The following is a 21,359-nucleotide window of genomic DNA, read 5'->3' on the forward strand; positions in this document are numbered from 1 at the left end:
GTGAGTGTGGGAGCCCGCGGAGCGGTTGGGGCCGCGCCCTGTCCCCCAGCACCCCGACCCCCAACTCCCCAGCCGCGTGCTTCCTCCCGCCCGCCTCCGCGCCCCCCAGCGCCTGTTCCCCCTCCGCCCCTAGTGAAACCCACCGTCTCTGGGTCTCCGAATGCCTCCGAGGTCTCCTGCGGATCACGCGGCCTCTCCTTTCCCAACACCCCCTCTGATTTTCTCCCTGTCTGCCCCTTCTGGGTGCTGGTCTCACTGCTTCGAGTTTGGGGTGACAGTGCTGGGAGCATCCTGGAAGAGAGGGGAGACACACATCCCTTGGCAGAAATGCATCCCCCCCCGCCCCCCGGCTGTCTTCTGGCCAAAGCTCGCCTTTCTTTCCTTTGAGAGCTGTGTGTCCACCCTCAAAGCACCGCATCCCAGACTCCTTCTAGCCTAGGTGGGAGCTGACCAGGGGTACTGGCTTTTCTCTCCGGAGGAGGCTGCGACATGGTCGGGCAGTAGCCAAACAGTGGTTCACAGATGTGTCAGACCCATCAAGAGCCTGGCCTTGCTAGTCGAGCAATTCACATGCTACTGGCTATTTTTAAGATGCTGTGGAATCTGTTTTTGGCTTCCCTGTCCTCTCTTCCAGAACACTTGTAATAACAGTCCTGTTGTTCTAGAAAAACAATAAAAACGAGCGCTCTGGTTTGGCAACAGTCTTCGCTCCAGCAGAGCAGAATGAACAAGACCTTTGCTGTCAGCTCCTGGGCTTGAGGAGGATGCCAAAAGCAGCACCCCTTTCCCTGGAGCCCGACAGGCCTTGCTTAACTGCCAGGACCCAGGGAAGTGTCTTCTGGGGACAGCCACCAAGCGGTAGAATCCTGAAAATGCCACTGTGAGGGGTGGGGAGGAGAACTGGCTCAAATCAGACAGTGCAAACCCCCCCCCCCCCGTCCTCCTGCCTGTCCCCTGTCCCCTGCTACCCTCCCAAAATGAGCGGCAGTGAGTGGGACTGAATTCGTTCACAAGATTCCTTCAAGACTACGTCACCATTCAGTTACATAACACTAAAAATGGACAAACAGTTGAGAAATTTGGGGGAAATTCTCAGATAGCATGGAAGCAATCATCTAGTGTCCAAGTTTCAAGGGCCTTGGAAACTCTAGAAGTGAAAATGAGAGGAAAAGAAAAAGAATGGATTTCCCCCTTGATGCTGAATGTCAGTGACTCTCAGGGTACAGGGCTGCCTTACTCACTCCTCCAGTCATTTCTATGAGCCGGCACCCCTCTAGGTGCTAAAGTGAACACAGACGGCACATGGGCCTTGCCCAAAAGAAATCCACAGTCTACTGGGGGGAGAGGGGACCTGCAGACAAAAAGCTGAGACACAGACCTGCACAGAGTCCACAGGAGGAGTGACCGATGCCCTGGAGAAGTCAGGGTAGCACTCCAGAAGGACAGCACTTGACCTGACTCTGGACGGATCTGTGGCCTTAGCCGGGCAAACAAGCAGGGGAAGAGCATTTGTGCAGAGAGAACCACACACCCAAAGGCGATGGGGCGGGGTCTGCGGGGCTCAGGCTGTGGGTGGGGAGGGCCTGGGTTAAAGAGGCCGAGGGGTACGTGCCATCCTGTCCTAGGTCATGCTGGGAGTTTCCCATGTTGAGGAGTTTGGACTTGACTGTAAAAGCTGTGGCTATCGCGGAAGGGCTAGGGGTGCGGCATTTTGTGTTTTAGGAAGATGACACCGCCGGCTGTGGGAGGACAGACGGGGCCAAGTAAGCCTGGGGCCAAGATGGCCAGTTTGGGGCGGCTTTGGTGGTCTGGGTGAGCAGGTCCCGAGTGAAGCAGGACAGTTAGAGGGCCGAAGGGGAGATGGAGGCCCCTAGGAGGGGAAATCGGCCAGCCGTGGTGGTGGTTCTGGACGGATTGTACGTATCCTCTGTGCCATCCATTTTTCTTGAGTGAATCCTAGAATCTTAGATTATTAGATCTGTAAGAAAGCTCCTCGAGTCCAATTATTTTCAGGTGTGGGGAGACAAAGCAAAAGGTCAGCTCTCCTAATTTCTCGACTGTGAAGGTCACAGTCAGCAGGTGAACTGCCTGTACGCTCAGGTGTGGGGTTTGTGCTTTTGGCTTTATAGATTAAGTCCTTTGACTGAGTCTCTCGGCCGCTGTACATCTTATAAGATTCTGAGTTGACAAGACATCACTGAGCTGGAAAAAATTGGTTTAGATGGATCTGATCCATACTCAGAAGTCAGCCCTTCTTCAAAATGTTAAAAATGATGTTCTCAAGGAGAGAGCAAATGTTTGAGCACATAAATAACACAATTTCCATTTCTCTAGGAGGAAAGGAGGAAAACCTTCCTTAGGTTCTAAACGATCTAGCATTTTGGAGGAGAGAGGTATTCTTCATAAGACAATGTCAAACTCAAGTGAAATTATCCCTTTAAGCTCCCACATTTAAAAATTTTAACCACTGTCGAGGGGCGCCTGGGTGGCATAGCGGTTAAGCATCTGCCTTCGGCTCAGGGCGTGATCCCAGCGTCATGGGATCGAGCCCCACATCAGGCTCCTCCACTGTGAGCCTGCTTCTTCCTCTCCCACTCCCCCTGCTTGTGTTCCCTCTCTTGCTGGCTGTCTCTATCTCTGTCGAATAAATAAATAAAATCTTTAAAAAAAAATTTTAACCACTGTCGATTAGAATTTCTTAGAGACTGATTATACGGTATCTCTGAACCATCATCCTGACTAGTATGGATTACACTCGACTATGTTCAAGAATAGTCAGAGCTGATATTTTAATGTGCACTTGGGTCTCAAACATGCATTAACTCTTTTAATCTTTAACATTATTATCCTCTATTTTTACAGATGGGAAAGAGAAAACAGGCGCAGAGAGGTTAAGCAACTTAACCAGAGCCGCACCGTTAGAGCAGAGCAGAGATCAGACTCTCGACAGTCAGGCTCCTGTACCCTTATTAGCAAAATGGCCCTAACTGCTGTGATGCTTGTTACTGCCGCTCTGCCGTGGTCGGTCTTAGCACTGTCACATTTTAACCATTGTCAGTCTGTATGCAACCAAGCAAGCTTCTCTGCATCCCTCGCCCTAGGGGACACCTGTCTGAGCTGCCCTTGGAGGCTGGAATCATAACCATGCCTGCTAACTCTGTGTTTAAAGGAAGACCAGGACCATCCGAGGTCAGGCCTGGGATGGGTTCTCCCGGCCTGAAGAATCATCTCTTCAGCCAATGGGCTTTGTGGCAATTATTTTAGTTAATCAAGTGCTCGTGTTTGTCTCATTTCTTAATTCTTGGTGGTTTTCCTGAGGCAGTTAAGAAACCCTGGGGTTGCTGGGTAAGAATGGAGTATTGCCATATTCTAAAATTTGAAATTTTAAAGTTAAGTTTTAAGAAGTATTTACTTTTATTTATTTATGAATTTAGAGAGGGAGAGAGATCGGGGGTGGGAGGGGGTGGAGAGAGAATCCTAAGCGGGCTCCACGCCCAGAGCCCGATGCAGGGCTCCATCTCACGACCCTGAGATCATGACCTGCAATCAAGAGTCGGACGCTTAACCAACTGAGCCACCCAGGTGCCCCTTTTAAGAGGTCCTGGATTAATTTCCAACTTTGTGCCTCTGCGGTATTTGGCGTGCAGGGCAGAATTCCTTCCCCAAAGTCAGTGGAACTTTAAAATCAACAGTACTTTAGTGGGATATTGAAACTGAAAACTACTTAGGATGGAAAAATCATGTGAGAAAAGCTAAAGGCTTGGGTTTGCGTTTTCGTAAGGTATTTAATCAAATTATTGTTTTTTAACGATGCAGCAGTGTCTGACGCCCAGGGCTCTAGTAACTGGGAAAACGTACCATCTGTTGATTCATGCTCTTGGCATGTACGTGCCAGGTACTGTTCTAGGTGCTGGTTACGCATCAGTGAACCAAACACACAAAACCTCTGCTACAGTTCTCATCGTATTAAGTCCAACAGTGAAAAAAGTGAAGTATAAAGAACAATAAAGCAGGGGCGCCTGGGCAGCTCAGTCGGTTAAGCGTCTGACTCTTGATTTCAGCTCAGGTCATGACCTCAGACCTCAGGGTCGTGAGATAGAGCCCCACGTCGGGCTCCGTGCTGAGTGTGGAACCTGCCTGAGATTCTCTCTGTCCCACTCCCTCTGCCCCTCCCCCAGTCTCTCTCTCTCTCTCTCAAAAAATCTTAAAATAAAAAAAGAACAACAAGGCAGTGAGGCTGGGGAGAGCAGGAGCGGGTCTGGGTTGTCATTTTTAATAGGCGGGCAGGGAAGGTGTCACTGAAGAGGCAGCACTCGGGCAAAGCTAGGGAGGAGGCGAGGGCTGCCGTGCTTCTGTGGGAACCGGTGTTCCAAGCCGAGGGGTCAGCCAGTCAGAGGCCCTCGGGTGGAGCCTGGAGGGTCTGCTCAAAGAGCGGTGGGTTGGGCGGAGTGGCTGGAGTGGAGAGGGCAAGGTCAGCGTAGTGGGAGACAGAATGGTGGCCAGGATGGTGGCCCAGTGTCTGGGCAGAGCATCGTGGTCCTTTGGCCACTGTTAGGCAGTTGGCTTTTACTTTGAAGGAGGTGGGAAGCCCTGGAGGGTTTTGAACAGCAATGACCTAATTGTTTTAGGGCTCACCCACTCTCGCTGGCTGCCATGTTGGAGACAGAGTGGGAGGAGGGGCAGGGTCACAGCTGGGAGTGGAATTAGGAAGCTTTCACAGGGATCCTTGAGAACAGAGGGCGGCAGTGAGGGACGAGAGGAGTGGTTGGCCCATGGACACAGACTAAAGACAGAGGCAACCAGTCTACCAGTGGATTGGCTAGGGGTTGCGTGAGACAGAAAGGAGTCAAAGATGACCCCAAAGGTTTTGGTTTGAGCAGCTAGAAGGATGTAGTTGCTGTTAGCTGACATGGAAATGGGGAAGGGGCAGGTTTGGGGTGTTAATTATAAATTTGGTTTTGAATGTGTTAAGTTTGAGATGCCTATTAGACACCCAAACAGAGAGGCAAGTGAAGAGGTCTTTGTAAGAGCTTGGTGCTCAGGGGAGAGGTTGGGGTTGGAGCTATGAGAGTGGGAGCTGGCAGAGCAGAGGAGCGTGGAGGGTCGACCAGAACACCAACAACAACGATGCTGGCTAACACACGTCGGTGTACCAGGCACTGCTCTGGCTGTGGGTGTGTGTGAACTTGTATGAGAGGAGCTGAAGAGCCAGCCCTGCTGTGTTCAGACATGGAAAAGATGAGGGGACATGCCAAAGGGGACAACCAGTAATGGGGGGAAAAACCAAGAGGATGGCATGTCTGGAAGCCAAGGGAGGAAAGTGTTTCAAGAAGGGAGAGGTGACCAGCTCTTGTAAATGCTTCTTGATGGAATAAATAGGATGAAGCCAGGGGACTGGCCACTGAGCTCAGCAGCTTGGAGGTCCCTAGTGCCCCTGGGAAGAGCGGTGGGGGAAGCCTGATGCTGGGGTTCATGGAGAATGAAAGGCATAGAACCAGAGTGTAGTCAATGTTTTCAGGAAGGTTCTTTTTAACAGTACAGTGGTAGTGGATAGTCAAGGATGGCTCTGTTAGGATACAGAATTAACCATAAAATGTCAGTCCCAGAATGGGCTGGATAAATGAGGCTTTTGAGATTAAATGCGCTAGTGAAATTCAAGGGCACCCTTAAAGAGGAAATTTTGATACAATCCAATGAACATAAATTCGGCACCTTTACTACCACATTATCGTTCAGATTTTGTCCCCCCTCCTGCCTAATAAATCTGGGCCGATCAAGATCAAGGGAAGTTCATTTTCTGGGAAGCTTTTTCTTTTTAAGATTTTATTTATTTTTATTTTTTAAAGATTTATTTTATTTATTTATGTTAGAGAGAGAGAGCGTGTGCGCACAAGCAAGGTGGGGGGCAGAGAGAGAGGATCTCAAGCAGACTCCCTGTTGAATGTGGAGCCCGAGGCAGCTGGGTCCCAGGACCCTGAGATCATGACCCGAGCCAAAATCAAGAGTCAGATGCTCGACCTACTGAGCCACACAGGTGCCCCTAAAGATTTCATTTTTAAGTAATCAGTGCACCCAACTCAGGACTTGACCTTACAACCCCGAGATCGAGAACCACACATACTGACTGAGCCAGCCCGACGCCCCTCATGTTCTGGGATTTTATCGTTGCTGCAAAGGTAGGACATTTTTTACAAGAGGGTCTAGGCCAACCATGTCTTCTAGTTACGTGGCATGAATCCATCTTTCACCATTTTTGCAAAGGTTCCCTTTTGCTCTGGCAAAGGAGGACCAGGATAGTCTGTGTCTGTTACCATCAGCCAGGACTTTGGCGTAACCCTGGTTCACAGCTGCTGTGGGATGTGGAGGTGAAAACAGCAGTCAAAATGATTACGTGGCTGGAAAGCAGGTAACCAGAGAGACTTAAACGTGATGGGTTATATGATGGACTTTTGGCAAAAAAGCCACTATTTTGAAGACAGTTACCGTCTGTGTGCATTCAGATGTGATCTATAGCGAAGCACACACGTTTAAGTGGTATTTGAGCAATCTAGGGTACATAGACGAGTAAAACATAGTGCTGACCCCAAAAAGCTCCTAACTGTGTTGTGGAGGGTTGTGTAAATGCATCGTCATTCACCACGGGAGCCCTGCAGTAGGAGGTATGTAGGAAGTATTATACACACAAGGAGTTGAACAATCCCATCAGAGGCAGGCGTCTTCCCAGTGGACTTGACGTCTGAGTTGGTTCTAAAGGGTCAGCTGAGTTGTCCAGCGGTGGGAAGAGGAGGAGCATTCCACACAGAGGGAACAGCGTGTAGAAACAGCCAGACGGATGAAAGTGCTCTAGGAGAAGAGCGTGCAGCCCGTTGTGGCTGGACAGCGACGTGATGACAGAGCACAAAAGGCAACTGGATCGCTTTGAGTCAGGATTTCACAGCCCTCTAGGCTAAGGGGTGGAACGGCACCCTGTAAGCAGTGGGGAGCTAGCGGAAGTTTTCTGTGTTTATTATAATTAAATGTTGACTTTAAAATCAGAACAGGTAATAGACATGCACAGGAGAGAAGATGTGAAAGACACCCCAAAAAGAAAGTGTCCCTTCCACTGTCCCCACCTTTTCCCCAGTTCCCTGCCCCAGAGACACCACCTTATTTCTCGCGCCTCCTCTCCTGGCCAGCCTCCCTTTCGGAAGGTCAGAGGTGGCAGCGAGGAGGGAATGAGAGGAGACTGTGCAGGAGTGGGGCGCTCAGGGCAGAGAAGGTGGGAGAAGCCCAGGTGACATGTGGGTGTGACAAGCAAGGGAAGGCGAGTTTCCAGAATGGCGCCAAACTTTCTTGCCTGTGCGGTTGAGCCGACAATGATCCTCTGGGCGGTACAGGTTCGGGGTGGGGGGGACACAGACGAGTTCCTGGGGCTGTCCGACACTCACGTCCGCTGTGGAAAGTGGTTTGTGAACATCGGCAGGGAGACGGGCTGCCGGGTGGAGAGCACTTGGACTGGGGGAGAAGAATGCTAAGCGTGGAGAACATCAAACACTGAAGGAAGAATCCTCCCCTCAGGGGACCTATAAAAACAGTGAGACTTCAAACCGTAAGATGTACAGCGCCTGGAGATGCGGGTAGGGTGTGCGACCTCAGAGGGCTCCCTCCCTCCGGGGTCGCAGGACGATGGCTGCTGAGCCGCCGGAGCCCAGCTGTGCAGGGGTGGAGGGCACAGTCCCAGGGCCTGGCCCAATGCAGTGGCTACTGAGTGCTGGGTAGAGAGGGGAAGGAATGAAGTCGGGGGTGGGGGGGTGTCGCTGTCACACGCATGGCGTCCAGGGGTGCTGGTGAAGACTTTCTGTTCCCACGGGGAAGCTTTAGTTCCCACGGGGCTGGCACAAGCGGTCCCTGGACTCTGGTGAGGGGCCAGCAGGGGTCTGGGCAAACCGGAGGTTCTCCCCTCCCTCAGGCCAGGAGCCCGTTACCAGCAAGGAAGGTAGCTCCCAGCCCAAGGCCACCAGTTCAGGTGCCCACTGGGCTCTGCCTCCCGACAGCCAATGTCCGAGAACCCGGTGGTCTGTTTCCAGTTTGAGAATCAGATCGCTGGCCCGAAGGGACCTGAGACCATGAGGCCCCCATCTCATTTATATCAGAGGCCTTTGGGGCTCCGCAGGGGGAGCTGCCCCAGGGCCCGGGCAGGCTCAGGAGCCAGGCCAGGTCATCTCCCTCCCCGTCCACGAGCAGGCGCTGCCCAATGGGGGCCACCCCCAGGGTGGGCAACAGGCTGCCTGCAGCCCATCCATGAGTCCAGCTGAGTCCCCATTGTTTATAATGATATGATAATGTATGAATGTGCTTTATAAGGTGAGAAAACACCATATAAATGCAATTGATTGTCCTTTTCCTCCAATCTCATCCCTTCCAGCTTCTCCAGGTCGGCCTGGCCTTCATTCTCTTCGGAAACGCTTTCCTGAAGGCATGGCCTCGTGAGGGGAGGTGGGGGCTCCACGACCGGTGGCCTCAGAGTCAGAGCCTCCTTTTGAAAAAGTCTGGTTGTCATTTTATTAACGCAGAACAGCTCTCCCGGCAGAACCCACCTGGCCCGCAGCGACTGCTGCCTGGGAGGCCATGGAGTGGGGCTGTGTGGGGACGGGAGCGCCCCCTGGCGGTGGGAGGGCTGAGCCGAGGGCACAACATGGGACCTCGCGGAGGCCGGGAGGCCAGGTACCAGGACTGCGCTCACGCCGTTCTCTCCACCGCATGTGCTCAAGTGTCCATAATGAAACATAATGAAACGTAAAAACCCAACCAACCGAACAAACCTGGGCTTCGAAGAAGGATAATAAAGGGGGATGTCTTCCCAGGCTGTGGAATATTACCGGGCAATAAAAGGGAGTAAACTCCTGGGATACCTGGTGGGCTCCGTGGGTGCAGCACGCGACTCTTGATCCTGCGGTCGTGGGTTCGAGCCCCACATCGGCGCAGTGAACTGTTGATACACACAACGTGGATGGATCTCAGAATCCTTAATTACACTGAGGGAAAGAAGACAGGAAAAGGGTGCGCGCTGTATGATTCCAGGTGCCTTGGCTTCCAGAGAGAACCCACGAATCTGCAGTGACCGGAAGCAGACTAGCGGTTGCCTGGAGACGGGAGGGCCCCGAGGGAAGCAGGGAGGACCACGGAGGGTGCTGACCGTGGGGATGGTTGAACAGGTCCATGCACCTGTCGAAGGCTACCAACCCGAATTCCTTAAACATCTGTGGCTTGCTCTATGGCAATTCTCCGAATCATTGATGCGTGTACATATATACATATAAAGCTGTTAAACACGACGAGTTAAAGGGGAGGACTCTCTAAGCAGAAGCAGCAGAACACAGACATTTTGGTAAATTAAAGGTGCAGTGGATTTCCTAAAAAGAGTTGATAGTTCACTTTTTCCAAAAACGCTAGTTGTGAGTCTGAGGAGACAGAGAAATCATCTGATTCACGTCCTCCTCCTCTTTGCTGCTGCTCCTTCGGCTCTGGTGTGTTCTTCAAAGCCTGCGTGGGATCTCGAGTGATGACACATCCCCCGCCCGCCCATACGCACTCACGCGCTCCCTGAGCTCAGCCCGGTTCCCACAGCTGGCCGGCCCCAGCCCAGGCGCCACAGCCCCCGGGGTCCCAGTGTCTGTCTGGCCCCGAGGTGGCAGGCTGCCAGCTGGCCGGTGTTGGGAACGTGCATCTGCACAAGGCCTGGAGCGGCCGGCAGGGGCTGCTGTGTCCTTGCTTTTCATCCAAGCTCCCTTTGCCGCTCTGGCGAGCTGTGTTTCTGGAAGGGCGTCTAACACATCCCACATCTGACAAAGTCAAGCGAAAGGCTGGAACGCATTGACGAGGAAAGGACGGCATGTTCAAACCTCAGGCACGGAGAGAAACCTCAGCAAACGTGGAGCAGATATAACAAAGCTGAGCCATCGGGGAAATTACAAAAGCAAGAGCACAGCCTCCCTTCCGAACCCTGCTGTAGGGTGATGCTGAGCCCCGTCATTGCTGCCCCGCCAGGCCGGCAGTGCGTCCCTGCTAAGCGTAGGGAGAGCAGTGGGCGAGTGGAGACGGGCTGACCCTGCGAAGGTCTGTCTCGGTTGCCCTCCCTCTGGGAGAAACTGTATTTGTAACGACCTTCACAGAGCCTGGTGACGAGGGACAAAGCCACAGTAGGTGACGCCAAAAGCTGGTTCCGGCAGAAGCTGACAAGCGGGCACAAGGGTGCAAGTAGGATGATATCCTAAAAAGCAGCTCGGGGATGGCTGGGTAAAGTACTACTTTTCTTCTCTGAGCCCCTGGGAATGTAGGCAGGCCCCATGACCGAAAGCCGCCAGGAGGCAGGTGGGTGGCAGTGTAAGCGAGGATTTTCGTGTGTACCCGAGAGTACTGAAACCAGGGTCCCAAAGAGATCTCTGTCCACCGATGTTCACAAGAGTGGTATTCGCAGCAGCCCAAAGGTGCAAGCAACCTGACGGACGGGGAAACCGACCGCGGTACATGCACACAGCAGGATAGCAGCCTCAGGAGGGAAGCGCGTCCAGCACCTGCTCCAACAGGGATGAAGCCTAAGACGTGCGGCTGAAATCAGCCAGACGCAGAGGACAAATACTGTAGGATTCCCCCTAGACAAGGTGTCTGGTCAGAGTCATAGAGACAGTAGGAGGGCGGTGGCCGGGGGCTTGGGGTGGGGGGTGCACAGGGATGGGGAGTTGTGTAATAGGGACAGGTTTCTGTTTTGCAAGATGAAAAGAGCTCTTGAGATTGGTTGCCCAACACTATGAATGTACTTAATACTGAAATGTACACTTAAAAATGATTAAGATGGTGAATTTTAGGCTATGTGTATTTTATCACAGAATTTTGTTTTTAATTAAAAAGAACATTCAGGGGCACCTGGGTGGCTCAGTCAGTTAAGTGCCCGACTCTTGATCTCAGCTCAGAGTCATGAGTTCAAGCCCTGCATCGGGCTTCACGCCCAGTGTGGAGCCTACTTAAAAAAAAAAAAAAAAAAAAAAAAGAACATCCAGATAGTCTGAGCTGCTCTGAGATGGGCTGGGTGGCTTCAAGAGGCAGTGGAGGTAAGTGTGTGTGAGTGTGTGTGTTCCTTCCCGTCCTCTTTCTTCGCTCCATCCCCGCTCTTCTGTCCCTCTTCCTACGGTGAGCTCCTTGCTGACTTGGAAGTCATCTCCTCTTCATCTTTATACTCCCCAGAGGCACAAATGAGTGTTCAAAGAAACGCGCCACGACACGGAGTCCCCCACAGCAAGATCACCGACCACCAGCAGCCACAGTCGGCTCTTTGGGGTACTGCTGGTTCGAGGCTGTGCACCCTTGCCGTGTGGCCAGCCTCCACTTGCAGTGTTGGGCGCAAGACCAACCTCCACCGGACCGCGTGCTGAGGCCGGCTGGCCTTCCCCTGCGCACCCCCACAGGGCTTGCGTCGGCAGGACACACGCGGTGTGTGCTTGCTTCCACTTACCGCCGCTAATGTTTCCCAAGATACACATCAGAGCTAATTTCTCAGCGGAGAATATGTTGTACAGCGACCTCTGCTTATGCCTCGAAGACCAAGACGCTCCCCAGACTAACCTCATCACGCGTTCTGGTTATCTTTCGGTGGGGCTTCGGCCGAGGCTACCCTGGATTGGACGTTGGTTCAGATACTTCGAATGGTGTTTACTGGTCGCCTGGAGGATGGCTGTTACACTAAGGAGGAGCTGGACGGATAATCTCTCATCTCACAGCAGGCCTGAGGGCTAAGTCCCCATTCTGCAGATGGGTAAACTGAGGCTCAGAGAGCCTCACAATCCACCCAAAGGCATGTCATTATTAAATGGCACAACTGGGATTTGCACCCTTTTCTGTATTATGCTATTTTTACTCTACTCTGCCAACGGCTATATAGACTTTAAACTCAAGATTATAACAACCTAGCAACCTGACATTCAACTTAATTCGGAAAATACTTTGTGTTTATCCTGTGCCCAGCTTGGAGAAGTGGTGCTCTTGCTGGGGAGGACTGACCGCCGCGGACGGGTGAATAACTAGAAGACAGCATGGTATACGGCATCGGTCCGACGACAGCAGAAACGATAACAGCTAATGTTTACTGAGAACTTACTCAGTGCCAGGCACTTTGGAATGACTTCAGAGTATCTCCCAGTAAACTTGCCTTATACACGAGGAGACCACTTCTTAGAAAGGTCAGGACAACCGCCCCAAACCGCATAGCTGGTGGGCGGGGTTTGGTCTGTGCGCCCGGCTACCGTACCGCCCACCCCTCCGACTGTACGTTTTATAGCAACACCCCCTCCTCCAGCTCCGTGCTCCCACATCTGGCTCACTGTCTGACGTGCTTAAGACTCCCTTCTCCCGTGACATTGCCAGCCCCTCGAGAGTGTAGAGCCCACGTCTGCACGGCAGCTGGTAGAGCCCTGGGCACGCTGGGGTGCTGGGTGAACGGCTGGGGAGTGACTGATCCATGTGATTGTATCTCTGAGTCAGAGGACGGAGGAGGGCTTTAGAAGAGAATCTGGAGAGGATGTAAGCAGCTTCCTGTGGGGGCCAAAGCCCGGTTCTCTCTATTGGCAGTGTAAGATCATGGAATGGGGGAATATAATTCTCCACTATTAAAAGGAAAAAACAAAACCTTTAAAACTCCCCCATGTCCGCAGAATCATTAAGGTCCCTATACTAGGCCCAAATGCATAGCTTTAATTTCAAATGGTCCCAGACTGGAAATGCCCCTGAAGTGCCTGGAAAAAAGTCATGTTCCTCTTAGGCCTCAGAGAATACTCACGAAGAAGTTTCCGAGGACAATGAGCAGCAAACAACAAAAAATAACCAACTATGCAAGGAACCCAGTAAAAACCAGAAGAAAAAATAGTCAACAAAAATCGATCAGTGAAGGGGTCCCTGGGTGGCTCAGTTGGTTAAGCGTCCAACTCTTGATTTCTGCTCAGGTCATGATCTCAGTTTTGTGAGATCGAGCCCTGCACTGGGCTCCACGCTCAGTGGGGAGTCTGCTTGCGGTTCTCTCTCTCTCTCTCCTTCTGACCCCCCAGATCAGTGAAGGCTTCAGGTGTTTGGATTATCAGGCACAGATTATAATCAATTTGTGTCTATTATGTTTAAGGAAAATACCTGCAAAGGACAAGGGCCTAGAGAAAGTGACCTGGTGTATTTGAAAAAGAACCAAACAGAACTTGTAGAAATGAAAACTAGAATAAAAAGGAAAGATCCCGATGGTGTGGATTAGCAGATTAGACAGAGATGAAGAGAAGGTCCGCATCCTGGAAGATAGAGCTGGAGGAATGAGCCAGCAAATAGCACCGAGATGAGGCTCTGATCAAGGGTGCTCGAGAAAAACCCACAGCAAACATTAAGCTGTGAAATGATAGATACTTTCCCATTCAATTAGGGAGCAAGACAAAGATGCCTGTTATCATCACTTCTTTTCATGTCGTACCAGAAGTGCAGAAAGGTTAGGGGGAGATCGAATGGCCGTTATTCCCAGAGAATGTGAATGAGAACAAAAATGATACAAACAGAATCTATAAATAAATTATTAGGGCTAATACGAGAGTGTTAAATTCACTAAACCCCCCCAAATATATATATTTCAGTCATATTTCTGCAACAACAAGAGGTATATAATAAAATTTTGTTTAAAAAAGATGACATTTTGAGGTGCCTGGGTGGCTCAGTCGATTAAGTGCCTGCCTTCAGCTCAGGTCATGATCCCAGGGTCCTGGGATCGAGCCCCGAGTTGAGCTCCCTGCTCAGCAGGGAGTCTCCTTCTCCCTTTCCCCCTGCCCTGTTTGCACTCTCTCTCTCAAATAAAGAAATAAATAAAATATTTCAAAAAATAAAATAAAATTTAAAAAAGATGACATTGATAATAGCATTGCAAATGCCAAGTATCTGGGAACCAGTCCAAAAAGAGACATCCATGGTCTCTACGGGGAAAATGAAAAAACTTCTTAAAAGACTTAAAGAAGGGGGCGCCTAGGTTCCTCGGTCGGTGAAGTGTCTGCCTTCGGCTCAGGTCATGCTCTCAGGGTCCTGGGATTGAGTCCCACATCGGGCTCCTTGCTCAGCAGGGAGTCTGCTTCTCCCTCTGCCCTCCCCCTCCCCCCCCCATTCACTCACACACACACTCTCTCTCAATAAAGTCTTAAAAAAAAAAAAAGACATTAAAGAAGTCCTGAATGAATGGAGAAACAATCCCTGTTTATAAATCAAAAGGCTGATTATTATAAAGATATCAATTTCCCTCAAATGATCTGTGGTTTAATACCACCCCAACAAAATCCCCAAGATTTTTTTTCCCATGGAATAGGCCAAGCTGATTCCAGTACATATATGGGGAAATACAAAGAACCGAGAGTAGTCAAGACGCTTTAAAAAAAAAAAAAAAAGGTGGGAGGATGTGGTTTAGCAGATGTCAAGGTTCATTCTAAAGCCGTGGTCATTGGGACAGGCTGGTGCGGGCACAGGGCTCAGCACCGACTAATGGAAAAGCCCGCAGACAGACTTGTGCTCCGTCTACACACCCTTGTCTGAGGGCAGAGAAAGCTTGGCAGAGCCGAGGGGAAGGCAGACCGTGACCCCTGGAGGTGAGCGATGGGGGTACAGCCTGGTCGCTGGCCACCAGGCAGGGAGTTGCTTGTCCGAGCTTTGTGACGTCACCCCCTGCTCCAGCCTCAGCCTTCCCACCTGTGCAGTAAGCAGATGGAACTAGAAAGCCAGAGGGACCCTTTCCAGCTGCGGTTTACCTGATCCTGGGTGGAACGAGGTGGCCACCGTCTGCTGGCAGAAAGCCAGCGCATTAGGCAGGCGGCACCACTGACGACCTCTTGATGCTTCTTCCTTTTGTCCTTCTCAAGGTGTCCTCTAAACCGAGCGCTGACGAGCACCCCGAGAGCGGCAGAGTCTCCAGGTGAGTGCCAGGCTGGGGTGAGCACGCTTCCTCTCTGCCGGGTGCAGCCCCCTCCTCCCAGGGAGGGTCCCGGCCGTGGGAGTGTGCAGAAGCCCTGCGGTCTCACAGCTGCTGTGATCTTCCCCCTAAGAGAACCCCGACCCAGGTCATCCGGGGCGTTCCCGACCTCACTCGTTCCCTCAAACTGTGTGCCGTGGAACACCTGCAGATGAGCCTTCCAGAGTTTACAGCCCAGGCGATGGCACATGGGGCCCCTGTAATCCCGTTACAATTTTATTTATTTCCCCTGGGAAGTGTCAGCGAAGAACCCCAGGCCCAGAGACCGGGCCTCCTCTGCCTGCTCCAGGCCATCCCACATGGCTCTGGGCCGCGGGAGGGTTTCGGGGCATCAAACCCCAGCAGGAGGCTCGAAGCTCAGCTGGGATGCCCTTGAGCCCCTGGCCTGTTCTGCCCCACCGTGCTCTCCTGGCTTCCTTGCCTCTAATGGGACGACAGTGATCTGCCCTGTCCCTGGGATGTGGTGACTCCGGTAGTCAAGACCATGCATGTGAACAGCTGTAACACTTGGAGTGTAACCGCCGTTTTTATGACCAGTTCCACATGGCTTCAGGGCAAGAACCCTGCTGCTTTCCCTTATTGAACATGCATTTGTGGCGGTCCTTCCCTGAGCAGCGTGGTCTCTTCACAAGGGCAGGCAGTGGGCTCAGGGGAGGTCAGAGAGGGGACAGGAGCGGCCTGAGGGCTCACAGAAGGGCTGGTAACGATTTAACTGGTTTGAAGGCTGTGTAGGTGGTCACCGAGGAGACAGGAGGAAGGAGCATCCCAGGCCCATCTCCCCTGAGGACGCTGTGTGCAGGCAGGTGGCGGTCACGGAGAGAGGGAAGCTCCCCGAGGTAGAGAGGGTGCTGAGTGCCAAGCTGCGGCCACTGGCCACGGCTCTCGAGTGGGAGCAGGCTGGGACCCCTCGGTGGAGCGCTTACAGCCCTGGCACCAGCGGTCCAGGCCCAGAGCCCTCTTCAGCATCCTGGAGAGCCCTGGTCCTCCCTCAGCCCCTCCTCCTCTCCTTGTATGGACTGGGGGTGGGCTTGGGTGCCAGGGAGGACACGGGGTCCCACTGCAGTGACCGCCCCAGGGGCCCAGGCCGGCTCTGCCCGGCTGACCCAAACGTCCACACCTGCGGCTCTGTCCTGGGGACCCGGGGACACACCTTCCCGGGGACACATCTGCCTGCGGGTCCCATGGAAAGAAGGCACACAGCTCAGCTCTGGCTGATTGTGTCCACTGATTTTAAAGAGAATTAGCCTGACTTTTCCCTCTTTCATCAACCTGATGAATTTAGACGGTTAAATTCTACCTGGAATCAATTAGCTATTTCTTCTGCTTTTTAACCTAAGGGGCGCCTTCCGCTCCCTGCTCGCTCCAGGAGGCTCCTTGGGCCTCCTCACCACCCTCACAAGGAGTCCACTCCCTCCCTCGCTCACTCACTCGCTCGCTCACCGACTTTCATGGGAGGCTCTGTCGCTCTGTCCGCTGCCCCGGAAAGGAGGAGAGGGCCTCGGAGGCAAGCTCAGAGGGCGCGCTGGCCCTCCCCAGGGTCAAGCCTGGAACGGCCTTCCTCTGGTCCCCAGACTTGGGCTCTTCGGCCTCTAAGGAGATTCCCTGCAGGGGGGGAGCAGCAGGTCTCCTGCCCCACATCTGCCATGGCTCTCCCAGGCCTCCGGCCCACCGCTGCCCTTGTCCCTCCACCCCCCATGCAGATCTCAGAGGCAGGGGAGGGGCCCTTCCTCCCCGGCCTCCTCCCCAACCCCGGGCTCTGCTGTCAGAACCTGGCAGAGCGGCATTTCTGGGAGAAATGTCCTGAGATCTGCGGTTTCCTTTGAAATACCTCCAGAAATCAGATGAAGTAGATGTGTGATAAAGTCAATACAGCCCCCAAAAAAAGAAAGAAAGTGTATTTACTTAATCGTGGAATCTACCATTTCAACCTTTCGGTATGCTTGGAAGTCTTTGTAAGAAAATGCTGAAGAGAAAAATCCTTCAAAGCCCAGTTAAAATATCTCCCCCCAAACTCTTGCCCTCCCCTTCGTCCTCCTCAGGCTGGGGTCCCTCCCGCCTTGGTCGGCCCCCAGCCTCCTCACTTGTGACCTGTGAGGCAGCAGGTCCTCAAGGCAATCTGGCTCCCATCCTCACTCAGCCCCGTGAAGACAGCCCCGGCCTCTGGCTCACGTCTGGTCCCTCGCAGGGCCTGGCACGTAGTAGGTGTCCCAGAGCCGCTCGTTGAAAGGCACGTTTGATGTGAACCTGGGCCATGTGGGCCTTGACCCCCGAGTCCTAATCATCCTTTTTTTTTTTTTTTTTTTTAAGATTTTATGTATTTGAGAGACAGGGAGAGACAGAGAGAGAGAGAGAGAGGGAAAGAGCACAAGCAGGGGGAGGGGCAGAGGCAGAGGGAGAAGCAGACGCCCTGCTGAGCAGGGAGCCTGCCTTGGAACTCCATCCCAGGACCCTGAGATCATGACCTGAGCCGAAGGCAAATCCTTCACCGACTGAGCCCCCCAGGTGCCCCCAAGTCCTGAATATCCTTGATGACATCTGTGTCTTTCTCCTGAGGGGCAAGGGCCGAGAGACAGGGAAGCAGCAGGGCTGAGCCGGTCAGGCTGTCTTTGAGGACAGGGCTGACCTGACCTGCGGTCCCAGGATCGGGTCACAGAAGCTGAGGGCGCATGCGGGGGAAGCCCGGCAACTGTGCCGGCTCCTGTCTGCCCCTGCCGCTGAGGGTCTGCCGGCCTGGCTCCCTGAGTTCACAGGTGGGGGAACAGGCCAGCGAGGGGGAAGTCGCCCAGCCCTCTGGCCGGCAGAGCAGCTCGGGCTCCTTGTCTAGCACAGGAGAGTAGGCAGGGGGATGTCACTGTCCCCCAGCTGGCGGCGGGCAGCTCCAGGCCTCGGACCTCGCAGCCCCTCCAGACGCAGCCCCAGTAGCGGCAGCACGAAGCTGACCCACGCCCACACCCTCCCGCCTGTCAAAGGTTCTGGGGAGGCCAAGGCCGGTGCCAGGCAACACTAAGAGGGAGCAGCCTGAAAGAAAGGGAAATTTGGGGTACAGTGAACACCACCCCAAATCCCTGTGATGTCCAGAAAGTCGGAGAGGGGTGGGCCACCAGGGGCAGGCTGGTGGGAACCACTTTCTGGAGCCCGGGCAGCAGGAACAGGGGTCTGACTGTGGTCACTTCTCCCACGCCCAGTCCCATCCTGCAGCAGCTCTGTTCGACCTCGCCAGGGGTGCAGGCCCTGTGAGTACATCAGGCAAATGGATATCTCGCAGTGCCGCTTGCATTTGCTCAGGGCCGTGCAGTGTGCGGGACCTGGTGTCACGTGCTCCCTGTGCCTTATCTCACTTAGGCCCCGGAATGAACTTACGAAGAGGGCTCCGCTGTAGAGGGAAAAAATGGACGCTCAGAGATGCAAATGCCTTCCAAGTTCGCAGGGCTAGTAAGAGGCAGAGCTGGGACTCGAACTTGGGCCTTCCCACCCTGAAACGCCCCAGGGGCTGGCTTCCTCTCAGGGTGCATAAGGTCTTGGTGGACAAGGTCAAAGGCAATGAAGCCAGGGAAATGGGCAGAGATCCGTTCCTGTAAAAGATTAAGAAGGTAACCCTACGGCAAAGGTTTTTGGTTTTGGTTTTAGGACAGATCAGAAGTTCCTGAAGGGGCCATCGTAGAGATGACGAGTTTGAAGGTGACATCTTGTCTCCTGACACCCCTGTCCGTGTTTCTCGCCCACAGAGCCCCAGGCAGCAGCCACAGGAGGCCAGAGAGACAGTCGGGCATCTCGGCCATCTCATACGACTACTCGGAAGAGGAGCTGATGGCCAGCATCGAGCAGGAGTATTGTCGCTGAGGCCACCGGAGCAGCCCTGCAGGCCCCCGCCCCAGCCAGCCGAGGCTGCTCCTCTGCCCCCCACCCCGCCTGACCAGACTGGGGTTGCAGCCCCGCCCCTGCCCAGGCTCTGGCTGGAGCTGAGCCCCCTCCAACATGCAGTTACTCCTGGTTCTTTCAAAAGATCCGGCTTCAAGCTTGCTGGCAAAGGGTGGTCAGCCAGCAGACTCCCAGCTACTCCTCTCTCAGTCTCTGGGGAGGGCTTGTCTCCGGGGTTCTCCTGGAGCCTGAAATGCTTTCCTGGCCGGATGGCCCTCTCTGCACCAGGACTGGGGACAGCTCACCAGTGAGTGTGGCCCAGACTGGCTCCCTTGGGGCCTCTAAGGCGTCCCCCAGCACCTGACGGCACCCAGGCAGTGTGCTTTCCTGAGCTGGGGGGAGTCACCCTGGTTTTGCCCCGCAGCTGCCTGGAGATGTTGGTTCTGTGGGTCTGGGGCGGGGCCGGAGAGTCTGAATTTCTAACCAGCCCCCAGGTGAGACCCGAGCTCCTGGACCCCAGCCTGGCACCGGGTAGGAAGGCCTGAGTCTAAGCTTTAGACCTTAACTGACTCTTCCTTCCTGGCACTGGGGCTGCTCAGAGCCACAGCCCCCCTGCCCCCCTGGAGATAGGCCTGCTCCCCTCCTCGGCAGGTGTGATGGACGGAGAGCACAGGGCTGGGAGCTGGAGCCTCAGTTCTGATCCTCGCCCTTGCACTAACGTGCCTGTGCGCCTCAGTTTCCCTCTCTAGAAATGGAGTCCTGGAGGCTCTTCCAGGCATTCCAGCCCCGACCGTCTGGGATCAGGCAATTCCAGGCTTCCTTGATCTCTGCTGTTCTGCTAGCCCCCTGGGGCACAGAGCTGCCCCTGCAGCTTTGGGGGAGCACCCCGGCCCCAACTGGAGGCGGTCCTGAGGAACACCTGCTCTCACCAGCCCGAGGGGACCGGTTTACTCTCTTCCCACCTGGGAGAAGGCGCGACATCACTGCAGTGAGGTCAGAAGAGCCCGAGAACTTTCCTATCTGACAGATGGGAAAGCCAATTTGCCAGAGATGTCTGTGAATCCAAGGCAGGGCCAGGGGAGCTACAGCATGACCTGAAGGAGGGATTCCTGCGGGGGTGCAGGCATGGCCAGCCTTGGAAGAAGGTTCTGGCTGGCGTGCAGTTTGGGGGCCAGGCGGCGGCCCCTCTGGAGCAGCTGGGAGGGCGTGAGAACAAAGGGGCATGTGGGCGTGATGTCAGCTTTTGCCAAAGCCAGAATAGGTCTCAGCTTGTCACATTAACCACCAACACAGCAGCCTTCCTGGCGTGGCCTGCAAGATGCAAGAGCTTCTCGGACACAGACGCGGGGCCCCTTGGCACTGTCCCCAGACCCACAGGCCTGTTGCCGTCACAGGCAAACGGGTGTTTCCATGAACTTTTATTACTTGGCAAGACAGCCTTTGATCAGATGTTCTATCGCTGGGAGAGTCTTACCGCCGAGCCAGAGGATGGCGCGTGGAGCCTTCCAGCATCTGCCCCCGAGGGAGTGGCTCTGAACCCCCCCAAAGGGAGAGCTACTCCCCATCCAAGCCCAAATCATTTCTTTTGATCAAAGATGAAAGCCATTACTATTTTAATAATACAAATATTTCTCTTACATGTGGTTAATATTTTCTTTCTCACCACCAGACAGATCAGGCCTTGAATTTAATGATGTAAAATGTTTACAGTTTTACATCGTTATTTTGTTAAAATGGAACATATTCTGCCACTTTGCTGCATTTTCCAGTGGAAACCTCCTACAACCCTTCATGAGATAAAAACGGTCGGAAAACAGAGGGACGCCCCCTGTGCTTGGTCCAGTCTGCGCCGATGTCACGGGGGGTACACATCACCAGAGCAAAGCCGTTGTTCTCGGCTCTTGTCTTTTTTTTTTTATTATTCCCTGAATCCGGGAAAGTGTCCTCTGAATAGTGGCCAGCCAAACAGAGCCGTGTGTCCCAGCGGTGAGGTGGCGGGGGCCAAGTAGGCCTGGCAGGGGGCTGGCCCAAGGGGGTGCGGGGAAGGCCTGGGGGCGCTAGACGGGTGCCCATGGCCTGCGGCGGCCACGCACTCCTCCAGCCCTTCCCTCCAGCCTCTGTGCCTCCGGAGCCCCAGCCCTCTGCTCTCAGACCGGGAGGAAGGCGGCTCAACGAGAGGCAGGAAGAAAAAGGCCTCCGAGCCAAAAGTGACCATGACACCTGTCGATGCGTGGACGGTCTGAGCGCCGCAAGTGTGTCTCCTGGTTTCTGTGGTGGGCGCGCTCCTCTGAGGCTGCAGAGTGCCAGGAACTCAGGAAACACACTCCATTCCCGGCTCCCCATTTCCCTGGGGAAGGAGCAGAGCCAGGCCCTCCCCTTCTCCTGTCACCGGGGTTCCCAAGCCACTCCTCTCCAGCCGTTGGTGTCCCGGCCTCGTCCAGGCAGCCTCCTCCTCACGGTGTGATGAGCTTTCCTGAGACCGTGCCCTTCCACG

General features: G+C 53.9%; 1 protein-coding gene and 1 long non-coding RNA gene across 3 annotated transcripts in view; one reads left to right on the forward strand and one right to left on the reverse strand.

Moving 5' to 3' along the window:
• LOC148109735 (uncharacterized) overlaps positions 1-1,586 on the reverse strand; it is a 14,584-nt gene extending 12,998 nt beyond the window's left edge. Inside the window, exon 1 of one of the 2 annotated variants that reach the window (XR_015725351.1) lies at positions 144-1,560. This is a non-coding gene — a long non-coding RNA (uncharacterized LOC148109735). Of the gene's footprint in view, positions 1-143 lie in introns of both variants that reach the window. The other variant, XR_015725350.1, reaches the window with a different exon arrangement.
• The window catches only part of CYS1 (cystin 1), a 21,995-nt gene extending 1,312 nt beyond the window's left edge, over positions 1-20,683 (forward strand). The window contains exons 2-3 of the mRNA XM_045775969.2: positions 14,898-14,950; positions 18,733-20,683. Coding sequence (XP_045631925.1) covers positions 14,898-14,950; positions 18,733-18,847 — 168 coding nt within the window. The 3' untranslated portion in view covers positions 18,848-20,683. The remainder of the gene's footprint in view (positions 1-14,897; positions 14,951-18,732) is intronic.
• Positions 20,684-21,359: the final 676 nt, after the last annotated feature.

Source organism: Ursus americanus, chromosome 7 (assembly GCF_024610735.1).
Source record: "Ursus americanus isolate L20-20 chromosome 7, mUrsAme1.1.p, whole genome shotgun sequence".
Lineage (NCBI taxonomy): Eukaryota > Metazoa > Chordata > Mammalia > Carnivora > Ursidae > Ursus > Ursus americanus.